Source organism: Leuciscus leuciscus, assembly GCF_965113295.1.
Source record: "Leuciscus leuciscus genome assembly, chromosome: 1".
NCBI classification, from domain to species: domain Eukaryota; kingdom Metazoa; phylum Chordata; class Actinopteri; order Cypriniformes; family Leuciscidae; genus Leuciscus; species Leuciscus leuciscus.
In genome coordinates this window covers 59,473,761-59,500,053 of record NC_138725.1, presented here as the reverse complement: position 1 = coordinate 59,500,053, position 26,293 = coordinate 59,473,761, and the positions used below count along the sequence as shown (strand labels likewise).

The 26,293-nt window shown below is 36.0% G+C and overlaps 1 protein-coding gene across 2 annotated transcripts in view; it reads right to left on the bottom strand.

The window, feature by feature from the left end:
• Positions 1-9,615: 9,615 nt before the first annotated feature.
• The window catches only part of crhr1 (corticotropin releasing hormone receptor 1), a 136,334-nt gene continuing 119,656 nt past the window's right edge, over positions 9,616-26,293 (bottom strand). For both annotated transcript variants that reach the window (XM_082184077.1, XM_082184078.1), the window contains 6 exons: positions 25,547-25,607; positions 23,466-23,538; positions 23,150-23,235; positions 20,194-20,329; positions 17,625-17,666; positions 9,616-11,659 (listed from right to left, as the gene is read on the bottom strand). In XM_082184077.1, coding sequence (XP_082040203.1) covers positions 11,519-11,659; positions 17,625-17,666; positions 20,194-20,329; positions 23,150-23,235; positions 23,466-23,538; positions 25,547-25,607 — 539 coding nt within the window. In that variant the 3' untranslated portion in view covers positions 9,616-11,518. The remainder of the gene's footprint in view (positions 11,660-17,624; positions 17,667-20,193; positions 20,330-23,149; positions 23,236-23,465; positions 23,539-25,546; positions 25,608-26,293) is intronic.

Sequence of the window (26,293 nt, the reverse complement as noted above, 5' to 3'; positions counted from 1 at the left end):
TATGCAATTTTCCTCAGCATTAAGTTGACAGATATATGTAGTTTGGTAAAATGGGTCAAATCCCATTACTGTAACTCAATGTCAAATTCACTCCATCTGTCATAAATATCCATCTCATTGACTCAATCACAAATGTCACTTGAAATTAAACAAATTATGCTTTAATGGCTCCAGTTTTAGTTAGATGACTCTACAATTCGCACAATATGCTCATATTGAGTTTGATGTAGAGTTTGAGGTTACTTACCGATTCAGGTAAAGAGATAACATCATTAGACAAACTGTTTTTATGTGATTTCAAAATACATTTCTCTCCATTTTCATTTGCTGAAAGATCAATTTAAAGTTAAAATACAAATGTGCATTCAAATAAAAGACATTAGAGTTTAACGAGAAGCTCTTGAACCTGCAGACATGCCAATCTAAACCGAGAGTTTTTGGATAAACACCTACACACTCTTCAGCTTGCAATAGTTAATTAAAGTGGTCATACTGTCAGTTTTAATGAAGTTTGCGCAGCATAGAACAACTGGCCTTGGAGATGTGACATAAGTACGTATTATGAAATTCATTACATTTGTACTTTGGTTTGAGAATGTCTTTCTAACACTGAAGTAGCTCTGGTAATGGTTAATAAAATGTATCACATTTTTCAAGATCATGGGGTTTATGCACTTATATGTCCTTCTCTTTTGTCTCTGATATTATTCTGAAGATTTCTGCAGGATTTTGGTGGTCTTGAATGAGCTGGGCAAGCTCTGCATGCTCAAAACCAATTTCTTCTGTGGGCTTTCAAGACTTATTGAGGTCATTGTAATGTGACCCTCTGCTCTGACCTCTTTTTTTTTCTTTTTTTTGGCCTATGTGGAAATCTAAAGTTATTTAAAGGAATAGTTCACCTAAGAATGAAAGTTTTGTCCTTATTTACTCACCCTAATGTAATTCCATGCAGTATGAACTGCTTTCATTATGTGTATTTGGTGTTTTTTTTCCTGTTGGGAGCTTGACAGCTGTGATTACTATGAACTGTCATTATATGCCAAGAGCTATGTGCTTTCATGCACGGAAAAAATAACAGCGTATGGGTTTTGATTGACATGAGGGCAAGTAAATGGTGTGCAGATATTAGTAAAAAAGCAACATAGGCAGAAAATCCTGCTGAATATTTTTGCATCCATTTGTTAGGTTTTACATTTATTATGTTGATGACGTTCTAACAATTTCCAGGACTATTATGGCAATTTCTCTGAAGCAGATTGCTTTCAAAAGCATCATTGTAGCCGTAATCATATAAAATAAATCCATCTCACAATAGGTTAATCAAACTAATAAAAATGTGTATCCATTTATGCATTTTATACTAATGCATCCTGATCCCATAGGCATTTATCTTGTTTCTAATGAAAACCAGCCCTACATGATCCATTATCTATTATAGTTCTCTTTGATTTATACAGTGCTGATGTTTTCAGGTTTGTTTTTGACACACACACACACACACACACACACACACACACACACACACACACACACACACACACACACACACACACACACACACACACACACACACACATGTAGTGTTTTCATTTTTTATGGGGACTTTCCATAGACATAATGATTTTTATACTGTACAAACTGTATATTCTATTCCCTTACACTAACCCTACCCCTAAACCTACCCATCACAGAAAACTTTCTGCAATTTCACATTTTCGAAAAAACATCACTTTTTTGATTTATAAGACGTTTTCCTCATGGGGACCAAAAAATGTCCCCACACGAACAAGGATTTCGGATATTGCCATCCTTGTGGGGACATTTTGTCCCCACAACGTGATGATTACCAACTCACACACACACACACACACACACACACACACACACACACACACACACACACACACACACACACACACACACACACACACACACACACACACACACACACACACACACACACACACACACACACACACACACACACACACACACACACACACACACACACACACACACACACACACAATAAATCAATTGATTTCATTGCAATGAACACGGTCATTTTTACTATCTGTCATTGCAAAAGCATTAAAGAAGCTGAAGGTGAAAGTCTACAGGACGGATCTGAAAGGGGTGTCAAGGTAATCAAATGCTTATCTTTGTAATGAGAAACAACAAGGGAACTTGAGCAGGAAACCCACAATTTTAAAGAAATGCTATTTTGAGCTTTTCAGGCCAAATGAACCAGATAAAAATAGTTTTTTTTTTTTTTCTATGAAACACGAGAACAAGTTTTTTCTTCCGAGACAGATCTTTCTCCCTCTCACATTGTTCTGGCTTAGACTGCATGTTATTTCAGAGCTTTAGAGCATATCCTGAATAAAATATATCAGCATTTGAATACAGATAGCTCATATGTCACGTAAACCTAAAGAGGGCTTTCAAATATTTCTGTAGAATTACAAAAACATGATGTAATTGAAAGGAAACACCATGCCCTTTTCAACAAACTCGATATCTTTGAAGTGAGTGACGTGATGTTGCAGCATTATTTGAATGTCTTGAACTTTTAATATCGAACCTGTGGACATAAACACACCACAAAAGAAAAGGATTTTAGAAAAGAAAAACAATTTAATGCACATCTTGATCAGCACAGTACTATATGCCTTCAACATATGACTTTAATCTTTGTGTTGATTTAATATAAATTTCTGTACAGTTCTGTCAAACATGAAATCAGTCATAAAACAAAGAGGAACAAATGAGCTAAAGTAATAAATAGAATGTTCTTGAAGCACTGGAGGAAATGACAGAAATTATGGCAAAGATTGTCTCACAGAATCACACAAAGCAAGACATAAGATTACATTGTCTTCACACATTCTGGACATTAATGTTATGGATATATTGATATGAGTCACATAGGATTGTGTTTTCTGACCTATTTAAATAGTGAGATAAATATATAGATTTCTTTTTCTTCTGTGCCATACATGTATAAATAAATTTTTTTTTTTCTTTGTACACTTTCACATCAGCGACTAAACACAACATAAAATACCCCCAAAAAATTACATATTGACATCTTTGATACAAGTAGAGCTACACAGCTTGTACTTGTTCGGACCTTCTGTACATTTCACAACTTTGGAAGAACTTCTTCACAACCTCCAAAAAAGGGAAAATAAACTTAGCAAAAATATTTTTCTTAATCATTTTAAATATTTTTGTCTTGTTTTCCAGTGAAGAACTTAAACATCTTTACAAAATAAATCGTTTTTTTAATGTTTTATAATTATTTTAAGAATAAACCGAAGAAAATCTTTCTGTACACAATCATACCTTTTAAGTAAATGTATGCTTTAAATGTATTCAAATGTATAAAATCTTTACTGGAAAACGAGATAAAAATAGTGATGAAGAAAACTATTTTTGGGGATTAAAAGAAACAAAAGAACACAGTCACCAGTGTTGCTTCTCTCAGATATAGAAAATCAAGCTCACCAACACAGAAAAGACAGCACTAATAGAAATGACTGAACTAATACTGATATACAATTCCGTCTGGAGGATGGCGGCCAACAAATCTGATACAGACACTGACCTTACCAAGAATGGTGAGTCTGAACATTTTTATCTTTGAGCAGTAGAAGGTATTTGAGTTATGTGTAGAGATGAAATGACAAGTCATAAGCAGAGATTGTGTTTTAGGCCTTTTTTGAGGCACGCTGGAGGAGCACAAAGTGTGCCTTTGGAATATCGCATATGTTCGAGGGTATGGAGAATGGTGGTTTGCTTTGGAATGGTGACTTTTGTCTGACTAACCAACAAAAGCCAAAGGGAAAGAGAGATACAGTGAGTACTGAACCGGTGGTATTACTACACACGTCACAAAATCAAATTACATTTTTTATTTTTTTATTTTTTGTGGTTTAAAGTTGAAGTGTGTCATTTATGTGCCTCTAGTGCTTGCTAAGGTATTCTGAATGAGTTAAGCACTGGGTGGTTGCTAGGCCAAAGCCAAAAGAGATATGGCTCAGGTGCCTCCTTAAATGTCAGTCTATGGGATTATTCACTCGTGTTATCACCTACCAAGAGAAAAATCAAGAATCTGTTCATCTAGAAAACTAACAGCACACCAGGCAGTATCACCTGAAATTCAATGGCTGAATCAAATCCGTTCGAGCAAGTTCACAGCGCCATAGTGTTTCACATTTTTCACAACTATAAATGGCTTACATATAATTGTCTGCATATTAAAATGGCATACATTTACACACTTCACCTTTAAAGAAGAGCTTAATGTTCTAAGAGAATAGTGAAACCATCAATTCGTATCTAATGCCACTGACAAAAACAGTGGCAATACTGTCCAAAAGTGATTGATTAATGATTTGTAAATAATATACATCACTGGATTATGTCTTATGTGGTACATGAATGGTTTAGGTACTGTTAGACACTGTAAATACTAATAGACACAAGAATATGGCTCCAACTAACACCTAATTCACTAGACATGACTAATTTAGCTCTTTAGGAGGATAATACACTATAATATCATTTTATGTTGTATAGATTGTATGCATCTCTAAAGGGCCCTTCTACTAGTACCCCCTTAGATCTGTATACTAAGTGAACACTTGAGCTGTTTACTGTCAAACGGCTATAAATAGTGAGGCAAAGGCTGATGGAGTGCGTCTGAGCAGTGCTGTAAAAGTCTTCATTCCCACGATGCTAAATCAGATCCCTCAGATGACACATGCACCAGCAAACAGATCTGTTCGACACAAATAGTAACCTAAGCTTCTCTCATTTCTGTACACATCATATCTGTCACTGTCTGTGGAGTTTTGCTATTCAGCATCCAGCTTGGTTTCTCGATTTCTTTGTTTTCATTACATGTTTTTCTGGAATACTAGATTCTAATTGGTCAGCTGCGGTCAGATATTTTTGACCACTTTACTTCACAATTGTCCCTCAAAACTAATTTCTTGTGTTCTAGTTCAATAGCACTCCAGACTCTTCCTCCTGACATAATCAAATAATTTCAACTGAAATCAATATTAATTCATATCTATTTATGTATTTAAAAGGAAAAGCAGACATCTAATAATGTAAGACCATTATCTGTATGGCCATAATCTCAAAATAAACCCATAATGACTGGATTGACAACAATACAACAACATCCATATGTGGTTTGAAAACATTTTAAAGGGGTCATATGATGCGATTTCTTGTTTTCCTTTTTCTTTAGTGTGTTATGTAGCTGTTTGTGCATGTATAAGATCTGCAGAGTTACAAAGCTCAAAGTGTCAAACCTAAAGAGATATTCTTTATAAAAGTTAAGGCTCAACGCCTTCCTAAAACGCTTCGTTCAAACACTCCCCACAAATCTACGTCAGTGTGTGGGGACAGAGTTTCATAACACCGCCCAAATGTATACGCAAAGAAAGAAGGTGTAACTTTTATTTTTACTGTGTTATGGTCCTTGCACACTGAGTCCGAAATTTTCGCATGCGTTTTTTCGTATTCGTGAATATTCGTGATTTGGTGGCTCTAAATTGTCAAAACACCATTCAAAATGCTTGCTACGGATGCGAAAAACGCAGAAAATCAAACCTGATCCAAATTTTTTTTTGACGGACTAAAGTTTCGGAGGCAGTGTTCAAGTGTGATTGACATAACGTGAGGTCGTATTTATTTTTTTAGCATTCATTTTCGGATGCGAATTTCGGACTCAGTGTGCAAGGGCCTTGTTGCCGCCATGTCGTGGAGACACTGTGTTTTTCGTTGCAAAAGCCAAACTACTTTGTTTGGCCTTTCAAAAGAGGACACAATTAGAAAACAGTGCTTAAGCTTTATTTACAACACTGTTAAAGAAAAGTACAACTACAATTTTTGACTGTGTGGTGCGCATTTTTCGGAGGACTGTTTCCAGAACCTGGGAGAGTAGCTACTAGGCCAGCTGTGCACAAAGGCTGATTCTAAGTACATTCTGGCACTTCTGACTCACAGACACAGCCTGTAAGTATGTTTTCATATTTTAAGAATTTGCTACTGACTATTCAAATGCGAGTTTTGAGCACTATAGAGTAGCGCTTGCTTGTCGTTTCTACGATCACAAATGCAGACAGTTTTATAGTGTTACACACCCGTAGCGCGGCGCGACATGAAAAAATCATTATAATCAATAATTATGTCCCCAATGAAATAAAACCTTACCAATCTGTGATACAGTCTGGTCCAGTCGCTATGGCAAAGTTGATCGATCAGGGGTGCGTTTTCCGAACAACGACGTTACTCGCTGCTATTCACGACTGTTTCCAGAAACTGTACTGTCGCAAATTGGTTGTTCAACCACGTTGGTTTATGACGTCACGCACGTGGTGAAGTAATAACTTATTTTAATGAATCTGTTTGAGATAGAATTAACGCTAGATGTTTTGCTATAAATTACAGACATGACATCTGAGGACTATTTCAAATTTTTCTCAGTTATTTTGCTTTATTTCCAGATTCAATCATATAGGCTCGTTCTTGCATAGTAGAGCACGTTCGCACATTCGCACTCTTAAAAAACGGTGCTTTAAATCTCTTGACAAACTAAAAGACGTAAATTACATTTGTATGTATTCTAAATAAAAGACACATGTTGTACTGAACATCAGCTTGCTTATTTTGCTCAAGATAAGGATTTATTAAGTCCACATGTCATGCTAGTTAGAAACTATGCTTCTAACCACAGGTCGAGAGCTGTCGTTCCAACTACACAACTTTGCGATGCTGTTTGCGAATGTTCGTTAGAACGGTGGTTTCGGGAAACACTGACTCGTTGAACTATACTGATAATGACGGAACTTGCGAACATAGTTGGCTAAGGATACTTTTGGGAAACGCACCCCTGCTTGGTTATCTTCATTTTCCGGTTCAGATTTGGGCTCAAATTGATAAGGTAGTACTGACATTATCATCCGTCTTTATTGCTTTGGGAGCTGATCGTTCCAAATATGGTAATGGACATGACATTTCCATCACACGCTTAAGGTTTTTGGGCCAATCACAATGCACTGGATCACTGGCCAATAAGAGCACACCGCACTTTTCAGAACGATGAGCTTTGTAAAAATCGACGCGTTTCAGAAAGGCGGGACATAGAGGAGCAACAATAATGTACAGTATGTGTAAAATATATATTTTTTTTTAGTCTTTTAAAAAATACTTTTTTTTAACCTAAAACCACGTAAACACATTGCATTAAACCAAATACACAAAATAATGTTATTTTTAGAACCATCATATGACCCCTTTAAATCTGCCTTTCAGTCTAAACGTCAGATCATATATATATATATATATATATATATACAGTAGGCTACTGTGCAAAAGTCTTAGGCATGTTAATACACCCCCCCCCCCCCACCCCCCCAAAAAAAGGTTTTAAGTCAGTTATTTATATATTTTGCTGTAGTGTGTCAGTAGGAAATATCAGTTTACATTTCCAAACATTGTTTTTGCCATTAATTGTAATAATCCAGTGAGATTTGTGTATGCACAAGGAGTCTGAGATATTAACTTGTGAGATATTAACATGCCTAAGACTTTTGCACAGTACTGTATAATATATATATATATATAAAGAAATCATCATTCGGAGTGCTACATCACATTCATACTTCCATTCAAAGGTTTGGCCTTCGCAAGATGTCTTTTAAAAAAGCCTCTTATGTGCACCAAGGCTAAAATAATTTGATCAAAAACACAGTAAAAACATTCATATTATGAAATATTATAACAATTTAAACAATAGTTGAATATATTTTAAAAGTGTAATTTATTCCTCTAAAGGCAAAGCTGAATTACTAACATTTTTGTGGAAACCGTAATACATTTGTTTTTTTAGGATTCTTTGATAAAGTTTAAAAGAGAGGCATTTATTTTAAATTTGTTTTGAAACAATGTAAAAGCCTTTGATGCAATTTATATCAATTTAATGCATCCTTGCCGAATAAAAGTATGAATTTCTTGCTAACCTAAAATGTTCATACAACATTCTCAATATCATCTTGGGTTGTGTCAGAATACACTCTCTCACTCTTTCCTCATACAGTATAGCGAACTATGAAAGCCTTCACTATGTGGTGAATAGTGAACAAATAAGTGGTTTTGGACACAGTGTATATGCATGAGTACAATACCCATCACTAATGTTCTCTAATGTGCCTTGTGAGTTCAGCACAGCGGCAAGATGTCATGATATACACAAGCAGAGGCAAAATTTCCAGCTTTCCATCCTCTCTTTCCGCCAACAACTCTTGGATGTTGTATGAAAAAGCCTCTTGGCATCCGGATATTTACTACATTGTCAGAACAAACGGATCAGATTTCACTGCAAAATGACAGTGTGCACAGTCTAAAAACAGATTTAAGAACCGAACAAGCCTTAACGTAGAAGCAACACCAAAACAAACCTTGTGTTTTTGTTTTCTAGCAGTGGCATGAGCTTGGTCCTCAGGTTTGTCAGGAATACACACTGCTATATGGTAATTAGCAAACTCCACAATCCTACATACACAACTAGATGTCTAATGGACATGTACACAACAAATGTGGAATCTGCTGAAGCCTTTGCAAAATATTCTGTACAAGTACTTCAGGAAGGTCAGAAGAGCACAGAGGCATAGATGGAGGTCCTGAGTCAGTTTTTTTTTTAACAACCTTGCTCTCCCTATCAGATGTGATTGATTGGATGTATGTGACACAAAAGCTAAATCTGCTTTACTGTGCTGAGTCAGCAGTGAGCGGTCACAGGACTCGGTCATTGGCGGCTCAGCTTAGCGAGGGTTTTAACACATGGATAAACGTTAAATGACCCTATGCGAGGCATGCAGATCTTCCTTGACTCTTTAATGATAACAAAGCAGATTTTGCTGAGGTGATTCTTTTGACTGATTCTGTTGGGATTTGAACTGTTGGGAGAAGCTGGTCCTAGATCAACACAAAAGCACACTACTCACCTATTTGTTAAATTTAGAGATTTCCTTCCACACAAAAAAAGCTGTCCAGAGAAGCTAGAAAAACAAATATGGTCCACCAATAGCAATGTAAATGTTGAAATGCACTTCGTTTAAAATAAATAACTGACATTTTTAAAGGAAGAGTTTACTCAAAAATGAAAGCTGTCATCACTAAGTCACGCTCATGTTGTTCTGAACCCATTTGACCTTCCATCTTGAAAAGCACAAACCCCTTTTAAACCGATCGTTGTTAAGTCAAATCCTTTTGAATCATGAAATGAAGGCAAGTTTGCAAAACCAGTCTGAAAGATTCATTCACAGATAAACTGATTCAGTTTAACTCAGTGACATTGATTTGTTGAGGTTCTCAAGTGAATAGCTTACTGGAGAGGAAAATTATTATATTAAAATAAGTTTGTTCTATTTTAATTGTTCAGTGTCACATGATACTTCATAAATGCTGATTTGGTGCTCAAGAAACTTTTAATTATTATCAATGTTAAAAACAGTTTATGTGATGTGTTTAAAAAAAAAAATTTGGTCTGTCTTTAACTATTACTATTGATCAATTTAATGCATTCTTACTGAATAAAATTAGATTAAAAAAAACAAAAACAAAAAAATAAATAAAAAAACAACAACCTTGAACAGTAGTGCACATTCGTCACAATCTCTAATTTTGTGTCATACAGGTCAAACAGGTTTGGAACAACATGAGGGTGAGTAAAATGTTCAGTTATGCCTATAACCTTGTACAATAACAATAACAACGTCCAGTCATGTGTGATTAGAATTAGTCTTTTTTTTAAAGAGTCTCCAGAATCCGATTTCCCAAGTGTTTAGTACTATGATCATCTTGTAAGCCTGCATGATAACTAGGAATTTATATGAAACTATGCATGGAAATGAGAGCTGGAGTTATTAATTGAAATACATTCAATTTCCTGCTTGGCTGAGAATCCAAATGCAGGATAAAATCAAAATCCTTTCTTTGTTCTGAGATAAACCTCTTATTTAAAAGATTGTGTTAAGTGTTTAGCATCGGAGCGTGCCGTCTTCTACTTAAGCACGCATCAGAGTCTTTCATGACGTTGTTCTCTTTCCTGTGAGCTTCCTTCCTCTTTCTCCCTGGGGTTTAGATATATCATTGAGTCCCTGGATGCAAACTGGCTTAGAGAGCATTAACACGTACCTTTCGTCTTTGTTAAAATTGTTTACAGTTTTCGCACTTGCACTGCATGATATATGCAGCAATAGATGTACTCATAATTTCATAGCAAAAGCATTCATGTTGAATGATTTAGCTCACAAAAATGTATGAGAATCAGAGGAAACTAATACTAGCTGCAGTAACGTGTAGAGCAGCGAGTGAAGAGAAAAGGGTCACAAACTGAACTACTCGGAGAAAACTCTATACATTTATCTCCAAAGTATCGAGTCAAAAGATTCAATAACAATAATGAAAGTTCACATTGAGATCTGTCAAAGATATTCAGTTTGTTTTCCAATTCCAATATACTCCCAAAACCTAAAACTAATACACTATATGACCAAAAGTTTGTGGACACCTGAAAACCAAACTCACACTCTTAAAATGTTCTATAAGGGTTCTGTCAGGTGCTTGATATATAGACCATTTTAGGGGTTCCAATCATGGGATCATTTTATGGATTTAGTTTTAATTAATTTTGTTTTCATTTTAATAAATTTGTATGAATTAAGCAGCTTGTAAACATACTTTATTAAACATTAAAGTATTATGGAATAGTTTAAGACATTTCTCCTTATATAGAGTCATTTTGGCATAAATGTTTCTTTAATCTATTAATTTAATCTAATCTATTTATAACCGCATTTAACCTTTTTTATATAAGAGTGGGTATGTGCTTCCTTGCCTTAATTTCAAAACTTTTGGCATTACAAAGTGTATCCCCCCTCACAGCTTCCACTCTTCTGGAAGGTTTTCCAATAGATGTTAGAATATGGATGAAGGGATTTACTCCCATTCAAACACAGTTCTGGCTCACAATCACACTACTTTTGGCCATGCAGTGCATATTCAATATTATGCTACTCTGACAGTTCTGGAAACAAGTTAGTAATAAACTGAGGTCTCCAATCAGAGAAGATAGGAAAGCAGATCAGGAGGAGATAATGTGACATATAACTTTAGCTATTGAATAAATACACTCTGTCTGTCTTTATCAAACTTTTTGTTTGTATATCAGGTTCCTTCCACAGTCTCCTATCATAGTCTGAGACCACCGATGCTCTAATCTGTTTCTGAAACAGATTCTTCTTCTCTGTGTTTGGCAGGTGGACCTCATTGTTTGTGTATATTTCCACCCTTCATCTGTGTTTCAGCTGAGGATCATACCCTGTTTGGCCCATAGCTGTTATCCCTGGGTTTTGCAGAGGACATGGATGATTAGCTGAGGACAGAAAGAGCGGAAGCAGAAGAAACGGGGATGGACGCTTCGCTTCTGTTAAGGTCAGACGGCCGACGACTGCTTGATGCTGTGGAAACTGACTCGCGTTGGAGAGGTGGGAATAGACATGGCCCGCGCTACCCGCGCCCGAATGGAGTGCTTATCCTGCCAGCGATGCCACCGTTTACGAACGGCTGAGCGAACCTACGGACACAGGAAAAAAAGACACTTTACTAAGAATATTAATAATTGAATGTAGCTCAACTATAGATAAAAACGTTTCACTGCAAGTTAGTAACAAAATGTAGCTAACGCCATATATGAGGGGAATAACATTTAAATTACATATCAAATGACATAATTCACATAAAACAGCAGTATTGATCTGTCACACACACACACACACACACACACACACACACACACACACACACACACACACACACACACACACACACACACACACACACACATACACACACACACACACACACACACACACACACACACACACACACACACACACACACACACACACACACACACACACACACACACACACACACACACACACACACACACACACACACACACACACACATTAATTAAAAAAATTAAGTGACTTTAAAGTCATTCGGCCTAATTTATTAATTACACTAATGTTGTCACAAATATGTTCTGTTTTGGCTTAGTTTCTTTGTGTTTTAGTACTGTTCCTGTTTGCCTGTGTGCCCTCTAATTTGACCCAGTTTCCTAGTGTGTTTGATTAATCATTCCGTTCACCTGTCGTACGTTAATTACCTAATTTAGTATGTGCATATATACTCCGTTTCATTCAGTTCTTGGTCCGATTTTGTCTTTGTGTAGTGGATGTGTTACCCTATGTTTCTGCCCTGTATCCTGTGGATTATTGGATTTAAAAGACTATTTCCTTGCATTCTTCATCTTTGTGCGCTCTATATAGTCACCCGTGACAAATGTATAGTTCTGTCATTCATTTGTCAAACATGGCAACAAAGAGCAGCATGTATTTTCTGTCAAACCTGTCATGCTACTGCTCGTCACACCAGCTAGAATTTGCATTACATTAACCTTGTCAGATATCCTACTATGCTTTAAAATAACAGGAGAGAGAAGTGACAGTTTTTTTTATTTTTATTTTTTTATAGACAGGTCAGTGTTCTTATATTTAAATACAAATTTCTAATTCAAAATATTCACAATTGAACAATTGTAACTTTTATCTTTGTTCAAAAAGATTTAATGAAAAAACATAAAAATGTGGGAACTTTTTAAAATATATATTTTACTCTTCGCAATGAAGAAGAGTTATATTGAAATGCAATGTGTGGGATTATTATGCGCATGATGGAAGAAGTTTTTCTTTTTGAATACCACACTACTGTATAACTCATCTTCATTGTGAAGAGTAATATTAACAAGACTAATAATGACTTACAGTGTATTCTGACTTCCCCACGTGTGAGTGAGAAAGAGCGAGAACAGGTGTATACGTGCTTACGTGGGCAGGGAAAGAGGAAATAAACATGTGAACCTGCGTATCTGTGTGGGTGCATGTGTGAGCGACTGTGTGTGTGTGTGTGTGTGTGTGTGTGTGTGAGGAGCATATACGTCAGAGAAAAGAGGTTTAATTTACAGCTAATATAGAGAAAAATATGGACAAAGTGGATGAGTGAGAAAGAAGGTAGTATAATAAATATATTTAATATATTTATAAATAATAATTATAAAGTATTATTATTATTATCATCACATTATGAGTGAAACGATATAATCCAATAAATAAATATAATTTCAAATATACAATGCCAGTTCTGAAATGGAACTCAACACTACGTCTTCGATTGACACTATAGGGAACATCACCAGCTTGACCGGTGTCTGAAGCACGTGTGTAAACATGACAATTTTATTGGCTGACGACAGTCCATGACGTCATTGCCGGAGTGCCCGTGAGTATAAGAGGGTGTCTGCAATCTATGTCATCATCTTTGTCTTCTGGAGCCGTTTGCTTGTATTAGCACGTTAAAGGCGATCATCATCTATTAACACTCAAGCAAGTGTTTCAGGAAGTGTGTGCCTCCATGTCCCAGGTTTTGTGTTTGGGTGAGGAGCATGTGCATTCATTTCTCAATGGTTCTGAATGCACCCATTGTGAGAAATTCACAATGACTATGCTCTGTACGCACTTGGTCCTATTCTCGAGGGATATAGGACAAGTGTTTGAGCCCCGCAGCTTGGGCCCCTGAAGTTGTGGGGATCGCAGGTCAAGCTGGCTGAGGAGTTCGAGAAAGGTATGGCTAAGTCAATGACTCAAGTGATCTGCTGGATCAGGATCTACTGTCTCTTATATCTTCTGATTTAAATCTTTAGTCCGAAAAATTGGATTGACACGCCCATTAATTTTAAGATTTTCTCCTAAATCGGCAAGTTAAGAGCTTCTTTTAGCCATAATATATCTTGTGAATACGGCCCCAGATCTGGATTTTGATCAGGACTTGTCAAAGGTTAGGATCATCAAATAATTAACATTTAAATCACACCAGTGTGATATATGCCAGCAATGAAACCCTGCATCATTTGCATACTCAGCGTAGTATCATAGCAACCAGGGAACCCTCTCCCTAGCAACCAAACCTATGACATTTCCTTAAAGGCCCCCTGAAATCAAAATATCAGTTTTTTAGCTCTAAGGATGAATATGTTAGCCTTAAGCTGGTGTGTTCCAAAACAATGACAAAATTTGCATTTAGGAGATATAATCATTCACAACTTACAGTCTCTCACTTCCGCTAAAATGGATCACGGATTTTTATGATGTCACCGCGGACTTCAGCTTTTAATCACATCTTCTGTCCAATCAACTGCTCTCTAGAATCTGAAGCGTCCTGCCCCCTATGCTATAAATACCACCAGGCCAAAGCGACCGTGGCTGTACCTGACTGTGCGTTCGGTAGTAAACACATGCTCAGTCTCAGCTGCTCGTGCTCATCAGTTCCATCAGTTAACTGTCAGAGTTACTGGAGTAACATAAACATATCCTGGAGGATATTGTTTATTTCGAGTCGGAGTGACTGTCAGGCACGTCCGAAAGTGAGTAACTTTAGAAAACTGGATCAGCACTGACTCTGTTTTGAACGATTCAGTTCGATTTGTTGAACTGGTTCGACCGGTTCACAGAAAAAGAAAAAGGTTCACGAACCGGATATCACTACTGTTGTCACGTCACGGAGCAATATGGGTTGGAGATGTGTGTTCGGTTGCTCAAACGCTCAAGTTTTATTCCGTTTTCAGAATTAAATGGCTAGAAATTATTCACACCTCTAATGTTACTATTAAATCCAACGTATCAGCGCTCAGATTCGTTTCCATGGTGTTGTCAAGTACGACTCGCTGTCAGTGAGGTAAACTAAATGCTATTAGCTATTTGAAAAGGCGAAGGAGACATTCAAAATGTCCCGCCTTAGCTTCCTGTTTCAGTGGAAATTATTTAAACGCATCATACAAAGCTGCATTATTCAAGGCACTTCAATTGGCTTTTTAAGCTGTGCTGTCAGAAAAGGTTGACATTGTTATAGTCCTTTGACAACTAAAATGCAAAATACAGGCGAGGTAACCAGAAGCCGGTGGTCGAACCAAGCGTGTGAGAAAAATCTGAATCAATTTTACTGAATCAATGTGTTGGCTTTCAGAAAGACGGGTGTGAGTACTGTAAAAGGTCTCTCTCTCCACAAATCAATGAGATGGATGTCAGAGTAAACATTTAAACCTCCTCTCTGTCTCCACCTCATTTAATGTACTTCTTAGGGGGCCTGTCTTCGAAATGGTCGGCGGTCAAATATCTGTGGGCGCTCCAATGCACAATGGATAGTGCACAGCTTCCACGCCAGTTGCTCTCTGACCAGATTGAGGTTTTGATTCGTAGTCACCAAAGCATGTGTCAACAATGCTGCCTGCACTGGAATTCAAACCAGTAAACACTTCACAAGCCGCTGAAGCAGAAAAACATGGAAAACTTCCAAACATGTTTATAATTCAAGTCACTGTTATTCATGCTCAGGAGCTGAAGGATTTTATATTGAGTAGACTTGTGTGTGTGTGTGTGTGTGTGTGTACTGTATATTCACACACATATATATATAGAATTTAGTGGAGTGCAAAAGTCTGAGATCACTAGTGAACTGAATTATCAAAGATAAAATATTTATTCTGCATTCAAGGTGCATACTTGGCTCAAAAATCTGAGGGGCCACGGTTTGAATGGGCATGAAATAGTTGCTGGCAGCCCGTGGCACAGCATGAACAGTTGGCCATCCCTGTGAGGGTCAAAGGTCAGTCTCCACAGTTGATCAGAAGTGAACAGTAAAGCTCTGGTGCTGTATGTAATTAACTTCTGTGGTGGGTGTCAAGTGAGGGGTTCAGAAGATCGAGGAGGTCAAACTCAATCGCGATCAAAAATCCATCTAGAAAAGAAACTTCCTACTTTGCTCTAAGAGCTTGAGACTCTCTTTTTATGTTTTTCTGTAAAAACATAAAACCCCTTGGGTCAGTGACTGCTGACACTTAAAGCAAGGTTTCAAATACAGCTTTCAGAGCATTTGCTGAAAATAATCCCTGACATTCTTTTTTTCCTTTCAGAACGATAAACAAACTCTGCCTGTCCCAAGTACATGTACAAGAAGGATGTAGTAGACATTAATATCCAAAACCTTACAAAAAACTCAAAAGCTTAGGCTACAATGATTTTTAGAGTTATCATGCTTTTCACTTTAGAATACTGATCTAAAATTAGTAATTGCTTCTGAAGGATTTGGTAAATACTTGAGTTATTACTAGTGGGTTCCCATGATCTTCACTTCAGAATTAATTAATCATTATGCATTATTCACATTCATTATGAACCTGTATATTCAGTAGTTATTGATTAGCTATCGTGAACTACCACATTCGACTAAGCACTATTACTTGCTAATTCGTTAATCAGAGTTTTTGTAAGTTAAATAGTAGTTACTAGAGTGTTAATAATGTGATACTAATTTGTCCCTGTGTAGTTATTAATTAACAGTATTCTAAAGTGTTACCGAACTGGTCAAAGCCAAGCTATTAAAGCTATACTCAAACTCATGTGTAATTTGTATACCTTATGTTCTGAATTATAGAGTCTTAACATGTGAATAAACATCCATTTTTATTCCATTCAAAAGACATTTTGGACATTTTGTTAAAAATATGCAATGAACAACAATAAACTATCCTTTTAAATAGTTTTAACCTTAATAAACTGCAATGCAACACATTGAGAGAAAGTGAACAAATGAAATAAAGTGCTTTATTGCAGTTCCAAGCCAGATCATTTTTGGCTTTTCTAAAAACTTGTGGCAAGTATTTATTATTGTTGCTGTAATTCAGTACCACAGGCCTTTTAGGTCTGAACAGGTTTGCATAGACACATTGGAGCCAAAGGCACCTTCTCAAGGTTCATAACGTCATGCATCAGACATCGCGGTGTACCTTTCATATGTACCGGGAACAGATCAATGTTATCACTTTGACTTTAAGCAACACTGTACACTCTACTTTGCTTGTGTATTCTGATATCTATCTGTGATTCAGGGTGACCTCAGATCAAGCCCCACACTTTTCTGCTTCCCTTGAACTTAAAATGACAAACAAAAGAGCCCAGACGGATCCGATCCTGGATCCCTTTACAGCACCTTTAAGCGTGTTCACTTAGAGGGACAACATGATGCCTAAGATACTTACGTTTGAAATCTGGGCACAGCGCTAAAGAGTAATATTTTGGCTGGAAATTCCCAAAGGTTTACCGTTTTATTCAAAGGGCATGTAATACAAGCCAAATTTAGACTTCACAGGAATGAATATTTTATGAGTGAAGTAGGTTTTTATAGTTATTGACTGCCAGAAGGATGGCTTTTGGTTAACGGATAGGGTCTCGATGTGATTCTTGTTTTGGCCAGGTCTCATCGGGCTGCCATGGTTGAGGAAATCTGAATTACCCGAATTACCTAGACTGCTTGCGTAGCACTTCAAAGAGACCATCGCTGTTGTAGAACTACGAGTCAAAAGCAGAGGGCACATTTGTGCAAAATAGGATGTAAACAGAAGATCGGGAAAAGAGCTTTCTTACCTCACTGTTCAAAAAGCAGTAGAACACTGACACAAAGAAGCCCTGTAAAGAGAATGAGAAACATTTACACTTTATAAGATACATGTTTTTTTTTCTTCCAAGTAACACTCAAATTTCACATACAACTCTATTTCAAAGTCACCATTCACAACCCATTTTTATCTCACATATTGTCTCAAGTTAAATAGGATATTCAATGTGAAATGGAACAAATAAGAACAATTTCAACCTTTCCTAAATTATTAGTTGTCAATCTTAAATGAATCAATTCTAAAGTTGAGTTTGTAAAATATGATAAAAAAAAAAAAAAAAAAAATCCTTTCAACATAAACTTCAAGAGGGAAAATGAAAATATGTGAAAATTATATCACATAAGCTGTCCCACAAAAAAATAAACACTCCAAAACACGTGTGTAATACACAGCTCATCAAAAACAACAAAAAGCCAAAATTCATATTATGATTTTGTAAAAAAGAACCAATTGTCAACCTCTCCCTTCTGAATCTTATTCATCAAATGATGAAAAATGCATTGACTTATTTGAGATGGATAATATTAAACCCTCCATGGGATGATTCCTAATAAAAGTCTTTGAATGAACCAATAAAGAGTTTTATTGTCAATATGGTCACATTATATCCTGGTGGTTATTTTAAACTCATTTTCTGGCATGGCACATGTTGTGGAGGACAATGGAAATTGTATAACAATTAAGACAATGTAAGCATTTTTCCACCCATTAAAAAAAAAATCAAATGAGTTAATTAGTTTCCTTTATTTTAAAACATTTACAGTTAAATTCATTATTTGCATGTTATAAGGAACTGTTAAATTTGTTCGTTGCCTAATATTATGTGACAGTGGAATGGATAAGGATAGACACTATGGACAATAGTGCATTTGTTATATTATGGGTAACATTTTAATAACCGCATGCAATGAATCATTAGTTAAGCATTTGTGAATAGTTAATTAATCATTTATAAAGCATTGTCACTACATTAATAGACATTAATAGTTAAAAAATACAGCAATAAATGCTTTATTCTTGATTTATAAGCATATCTATATTTTGTTTAATAATTGTATTTTCATACTTTATTAATGATCAATTTATCATTTCTAAATTAAGTATTACATTATTTACAAACCAGTTATTTAGGAGTTGTCGTTTAGAAAGTGTAAGTAAATGATTAAACTACTTAAATGTACATTTATACAGACATCTACTATGTTTTGTAACTACCGAGTAGCTATTACTATATGTCTAAATAATAAGATGTTAACTATTTTTGCGAGCTCATTAAATTTGAGGATTATTTATGCCTCGTAAAGCTCTTACAAAGGAGATTTAAAGGCTCAGTTAAAAATAGTTAACATCTTATTATTTAGACATATAGTAATAGTTACTCAGTGTGTTAACAAATGCTTTATTAGTATTCTTACTGTAATCCGTGATTAATTCAGGTAGTTATAAAACATTTTGTAGTTGTCAGTAACAGCAACCAATCAGCTGCGCTATAGATGATGATGCGATAGCTACCAAATTGAGTCAAGGACCTATCAGCCAGCGCCATCTAGAGTTTCATGCCAGAACTTGGTGTTTTTTTAAATTTATTTATCCATTATTAAATGATCGGCCTTATTAGTATATCAACATTTGCTGTTTTTAACATTAAGTAAGCTTAGAGCTTTTTTATAAAATGTAATAATATACAAATCTATTTTTGATTAATTTCTTTCCAATGTCAAAGTGTTTAAAATACCTAAAAAGGACCTCCTCAAATCTTAATTTTAGGTTATTTTATTAATAAGATACTTTTCAGCATAAGATCCGTTTCAGCATGTTTTAGATTAATAAACCGTTCAGCATGTTTGTCTAACGAGAGCACCCTAACATACAATTTTCTGCACAGATGAATTATCATTCCCATGAGGATTTGGACAGATGTGGGGCCAGATGAATCTGTGGAAAACATGGCTTCGACATTCATGAGAGACCCCCGGGTCACACCAGGAAGCAAATGGTGCAAAACAGGGGATAGAGTTGACCTTGTGTGCTTTGGGTGACATGAACAACTGTCGACTGATGTGAGAAATGCAGCACAAGGAAATGGAATGACCGTTTCCGAACACGTGGGCTAGACTTCATAGAAAACGAACTGGTTTGACCTGATTGTTTTTTGCAAAAACAAATGCATTTAGTGATTAGTAGCAAGAGCTGCATCACTTCAGTATGTGATGTTTCAGCACAAAACCTGCATCTTATTCATTAAGCATCTGCAATCCATTTTAACCAAGAGCTAAATGCACTTAAATAGCACTGAGCCGTATATTTAGATTCTGTCATTGTCATTATATTCAATGCAAATTAGGCTTATTAGTGACTTATTCAGACTTATTCATTAACTCAGCAGCACTTTTTTTGGTAAAAGACAGCATGTGCAAATAAACAACTCTTATTAGTGGGTACAATTCATTCTCAGAATTTCCACCTCCGAGTTGTAAAGATCAGATTCGGATCTGTTTTTATCACAATTAATATGGGTAAAAACTGTGCTTGTTTACCTGAAAGGACTCAAGGAAAGAGTTGAAGTATATGAAGACAATCTGTGAGATCTCATCCTCGCCAGGGTTGACGAAGAACAGCATGTATGTGATACCCAGCAGGGGCAGAAGAACCAGTGTGGCTTTTACTGCTTTCCTGTGAGATTCAGAGAAGAAGAGATGAGAATATGGAAACCAGACTTATAAATAAAAGTCATGTCTCAGATATTGCAAAACTGCTGTAATTTCTGCCCTACTAGTTTTAATAAAACAATAAAACATACAAACAGGTTTCCAGAACCTGCAAAAAAATAGACACAGCTTTAATGTTTTAAAGATATGTTAAGACAGGCTTTAGAGGAAATAAGTTTAGTGCAATCTAATCTTAATGCCAGCATTTACATTTACAGTGTAACTTCTCTGATTTTCAACCTGCTTTGTATTGTTACAATGTCGGTAGCAGTGGATCAGCATCTGGGTATGCAGGGCATGCATGTGCATATGGGTCTGGGCGCATTGGAGCCTGCATTCATAAAGCTATGACGTCATTCGCTTTCACAGCGATCAGAGATCGTGCAGCACACACACAGAAACATTTAGGAGTAGAGAAACCTGTTGTAAACGCTGCACGCGACTTAATAGCTTCATTACTGATTTTATGTTTTTTCATTATTACACTAGAAAAAGAGCATTGAGAAACACTGAAAAAGTTTTCAGAAATCAGGCTCAATCTAAAACAAGTGATTTTGTATTAATGCAGGTCTGCGTGTTTATTGGAAATAGACGTTAGACATGAAGATTGCCTATTTTTCTGAGTCCTTCGCTTCACTATTCTGATTTGTGAAAGGTTTCACAGTACAGTTTTAGTCAGTTAACCCTTTCCAGACTGCCTAACATCACTATGTGATTTGTAAAAACTTTCACAGTACAGTTTTGATCAGTTAACTCTTTCCAGAGTGCCTAACTTCACTCTTCTGATTTGTTAAAAATAAATAGCACTGAAAAGGCATGAAGAGTTTTATTTTTGCAGCTGACCTTATTGCATAATGCATTTGTATACGTTTGCCTTTCAGACACTAAATTAATGGGAGGAGAGTATTTAAATGAATCAAAGTGATTTTCTAAGAATTCCGCTAGTCAATTTACTGGTATTTGCGCCATTGTTTAACACCCCCGAAAAAGCATGTCTTAGACCAGACGCTAATTTGCGCTGCTCTTGGTCTGTGTTCTTTAATGTTTGCATTCACATCGTCAGTAAATCACCTGCAGAACTTTCCACTCCCATCTGCATTTTATGGGATTGTGCTATCACACTAATTTGCCCTGTTTAGTAAATCTGGAAATCCCTATGTCATCAAATTTTTTTCTTCAAGACTGATCCTTACTTTGTATAAAAAGTAAAATTGGTCTAATTTGTAAGTAAGACAGATTACCTCTCCTCTAACTGCTACTATAGTTGGTCAAACTTGTTCTTAAGACTTAACATAGAGGCTAAGTTTATGCAACTGAGCCCTGATTTCCATTTGATTGACAAATATTATTAGATTAAACATAAATTTAGCAATATATTCTACATAAAATATAATTAATATAATATTTTTAGCCAGGTGATGTCTGAATAATGATACACAGAGTAACACCACAGTTGCTGATATACAAAGAGTTCAACGCTATGACATTGAGATGAATCTGGCTTAATCAGTATGTATTGCATTTGCTATGGCTGACTGACTGACTGTAAAGGACATTAGTCATAGCTGAAGGGAATATGAGTATCAAACACAGAGAGAGAGAGAGAGAGAGAGAGAGAGAGAGAGAGAGAGAGAGAGAGAGAGAGAGAGAGAGAGAGAGATCCTCAACATATCAATCATCCATCAATCCCTTCCTCTCTTTTTTACACAACAGTTTGGCACAGCAACTAACAGCTTATTATAAAGTTCCAGAACTCAGAACAGACACAAAACATGATTAAATTCAGCATCTCAGTCTGCTCATCCTCCTCCATCTACCCAACAGGAAAGCCAAATCACAGCGTGCAATGTTTTGGATGTTAAAATATCACATTTTAATATGCAGAGGCAACTAGATGTAAGCCATTTATATGATTTACCCATATAGTGTAAACAGTGTGTACCTATTAAAACTGCTCTGTTAGCCAGAGTCTCCGAGCAGCCCAACACTGCAAAATTTGCTTACACAATAGAGTTATGCTTTCCAGATTAATATTCTATCTCTAAATTCTTACTGTATGCCAGCAGTTGTCTACTATCCTATCCTTTTGTACTCATTATTATTTCACATAAGGAGTTTAGGATAAGCGTCTGAGGTAAAGTAACATTTTCTACACTCATTTTGAGGGAAATTATCCAGAATTTTGGCTTTAAACTTTGTAAAATACAGTACCATGTTTGGTGTCATCTTTTACTCATCAGCCATCTATAGTAATGCTGGTCTTTTGAACTTTCTATTCATCAAAGGATCCTGAAATAAATGATCATGGTTTCCACAAAAATATTAAGCAGCACAACCTTTTTCAACATTGATGACATTTTTCCTGAGCATCAGTGCTTATTAGAATGATTTCTGAAGGATCATGTGACACTGAAGACTGGAGTAATGAGGCTGAAAATTCAGCTTTGCCATCACAGGAATAAATTACATCTTTAAAAATATTCCAAAAGAAAACTGTTTTTTTTAAAATCATAATAATAATTATAACAATATTACTGTTTTACTCTATTTTTGATCAAATAAATGCTAAGTGCAGCTTTTTCAAAAACCTTTGAATGGTAGTGTATATTGCTAAGAGTACTACTAAACTCATTTGGTAGGTAACAGCCTAGTTTAATTAGCCAAAATGTTTAATAAATTAAAACCTATGTGGCAGGGGCATTTTATGTTTCTGCATGAAGTCTCCTAGCCCTACAATGAGCAACCTTTCTTTTGGGATCTGTCTGTGCTGAATAATCTATCTCACCTGTACTGAATGGTCTCTGAGGTAGTGGAGGCCCTCAGTTTAGTCATCAGGATCCTCACAATGTTGAAGAGAAAAATGAAATTAATCTAGAGATGGAGAGAAAGATGGAGAGAAAAGGCACTCGATTTTACACACTATAATGGCAAATATGAATTATCATCAATATGAAATTACACACATAAATCATGGAAGACATAATGAGACTCATGCGAAAGAGGAAGCACCAAACAAATAAAAAATGCTAAATTACTTGTACACACCAAATCTCATGAAACGTTTGTGTAAGTGGACATGAATCAAGACTGTGCTGACTCACCAGTAGGACCAGTATCATGGGACCCTGGTAAATATAATCAGTGTAAATGCCGGCCCGCTTCCCAAACCAGCACCTGCACAGAAAGAGTAAGATCCCTTACCTAATGATGAAGCACCTAAAATTATTATAAAGTATATATAATATTTTGAGCCTGTTTCTTCATACAGCGTAACTGTTTATGCATGTAACAATAAAAATGGATTTGGAGATAAATGTTTATTGTTATAGTACAATGATTAAACAAGCCTAGTAAAACAAGTTCAGTAAAGTGATTAAAGACGATCCACTGGAAAATATCTAAAAAGAAGCTTTTCCATAAAAAGAAAAGAAAGAAACAAAGCAAGGAAGAGAAGGAAAGTGTGTCCCAAGGGCAGATATGCACCAGATTTGTTAATCTTACAGTTTCAGTTGGGTACACGGCATAATCAAGACTGTCTCGGCTGAGTGTGTCAGTTTTACAGGAAGGGAGAAACATCTGGCTTTTGGGGATACGTCTAAATGGCAAAATGCTGTCATTTGTGGAGCTCAACCAAAGAGATGCACAAATTCATCTTTTTTTTATTTAATTTTTTTTAAATACTTTTCTGGGGTCATCTACATCTGGTTTGGGTTTGCTCTTAAGGTCAAAGAAAATGACATTGAGATGAATTTGGTTTAGGCAGTTGGTTAAGGGCTAGACTAATCTGGCAAGCCTCTACCAAGGGATGAATACATTTTCAAAACTGAACACCCGGAGTAGCTGTACAGCCATTGATATTAACAACATAATCTGTGTACACTTGTATGGTTAGCTGCATTTTGTAATTAGCATTTAGCATTGTTTTTTCCTTTCTGTGCAGAGCTGTGACCCATTTTTGGCTCACAATGCAACAGTGGTGAAGCGCTGCTCCACAGTGTTCAGCAGATGTAAGTGAGAAGGTAAATTAAAGAGGTGTTAAGGACTGTTAAGAGAGACTTTTTAATTTGTTTAGTTTGGTAGCACCTCATAGGCTCTGTTTAACAACAATTCACATATTAAGTTTAAATTTGCCAATGTTTCTTCATTTCTATACACAGTCTAAAGGAAATAAAAAGTTCACTTTTTATCCATCGATCCATCGATCCATGCATCCACCCATCATCCTTCCATCCAATCATCCATCCAAAACATCCATCCATCCAAACCATCCATCCATCCATCCATCCATCCATCCATCCATCCATCCATCCATCCATCCATCCATCCATCCATCCATCCATCCATCCATCCATCCATCCATCCATCCATCCATCCATCCATCCATCCATCCATCCATCCATCCATCCATCCATCCATCCATCCATCCATCCACAAATTATTACACACTCCCTACTTACTTGTGACATAATGGCACAATAAATCGAATTAATGTAACTATTATTTAATTCATATTATACATGGTAAAACTATTAGTATTTCACGTGCAGAAGACAGTAAATCTGCAAAAATGGAGAAAATATTTTCAGATAATTACAATAATGCCATATTTCATGCATTTAACCCCAAATATAAAGCCTGGACAATGGACATTATATACCCCTCTACCACAATTTAATATGAATAAATTTTCATTTTTCACAATGACACATCGTTTCTTTGTAGTGTCCCATCTTGGGACTAACGAAGTTAATGTGGGCTTTAGTAGAATATCCACCCTAATCCATTCTTTAAAAGTGTCTAATAAAATAAATGTTCGTTTGTTAGTCAGTTGTTCGATTTATTATAAAGTGTCTTTTTATTTAGAAGATCTTTTAACTGTATATATCAAGTCTTGACTACTATTGAACTGTTGAACTGGGATGTTTACATCAGTGTCAATCATCAATTCCGTGAGTAGCAGGTGTTAATTAGCATCACTTACAGAACGCTTCTCTGGCTTTACCGTGTATCGATTGTTTAATGAGCAAGACGAGGGTAGATGATGGAGATAATTGGGGTTAATCTAACCTTTAATTGCTTTTATTGTAAATGAGGTGAGTGAGTTTGTGTGAGTAGAGTAAAATGCAGATATTATACAGAGATAAAAAAGGAAGAAAATGACAGAAAGCGTCAGCAAACTCACTTTTCATTGTCATAGTACAGCTTGCCAATTGCCCATGCGACAATAATGGGGAATGGAATACCTTTGGAAAAAAGCAGAGCAAATTTCCACTCACTTACTTTGAAAATCAAAGACATTGTACAAACAGTATAATTGATACTATTAAGGGACTGTGTGATAAATCCTCGGCAATGACTCATTTGCAATGCATTTTTAATGAGGAAAATCCAAGGCTTTTTTTTTTTCGCATAATAACTCGCCCATGGTTCACAAGAGAACCTGATCAAATTGCAGTCCTCATTAGTGTAATTATCTACTACTGTAGCTGTGTCTCTTTTTCAAGTTATTAATCAAAAGTAATTTAATCAATGATGTACTTTAAGGTGACAAACACAGCAAGATCAGGATTGTGCATTACATGAACTAAGAAAGCAAAAACAGGTCAGTTCTGATTTTCTGTTGCCTTTAAAGGGTTAGTTCACCCAAAATTTTTATTCTGTCATTAATTACTCTTTTAAAAAATATATATAATTTACTCTACTTTCATTTATCTTCGGAACACAAATGAAGATATTTCTGTCCCTTCATTGACAGCTACGCAACTACCAATTTGACGCTTCCAAAAAATAAAAAATAAAGAGATTTGTAAAACTAATCCATATGAATTGAGTGGATTAGTCCACATTTTCTGAAGAGACACTATCGCTTTATATGATGAACAGATTTAGTTTAGGCTTTTATTCACATATAAACATTCATCAAAGCACA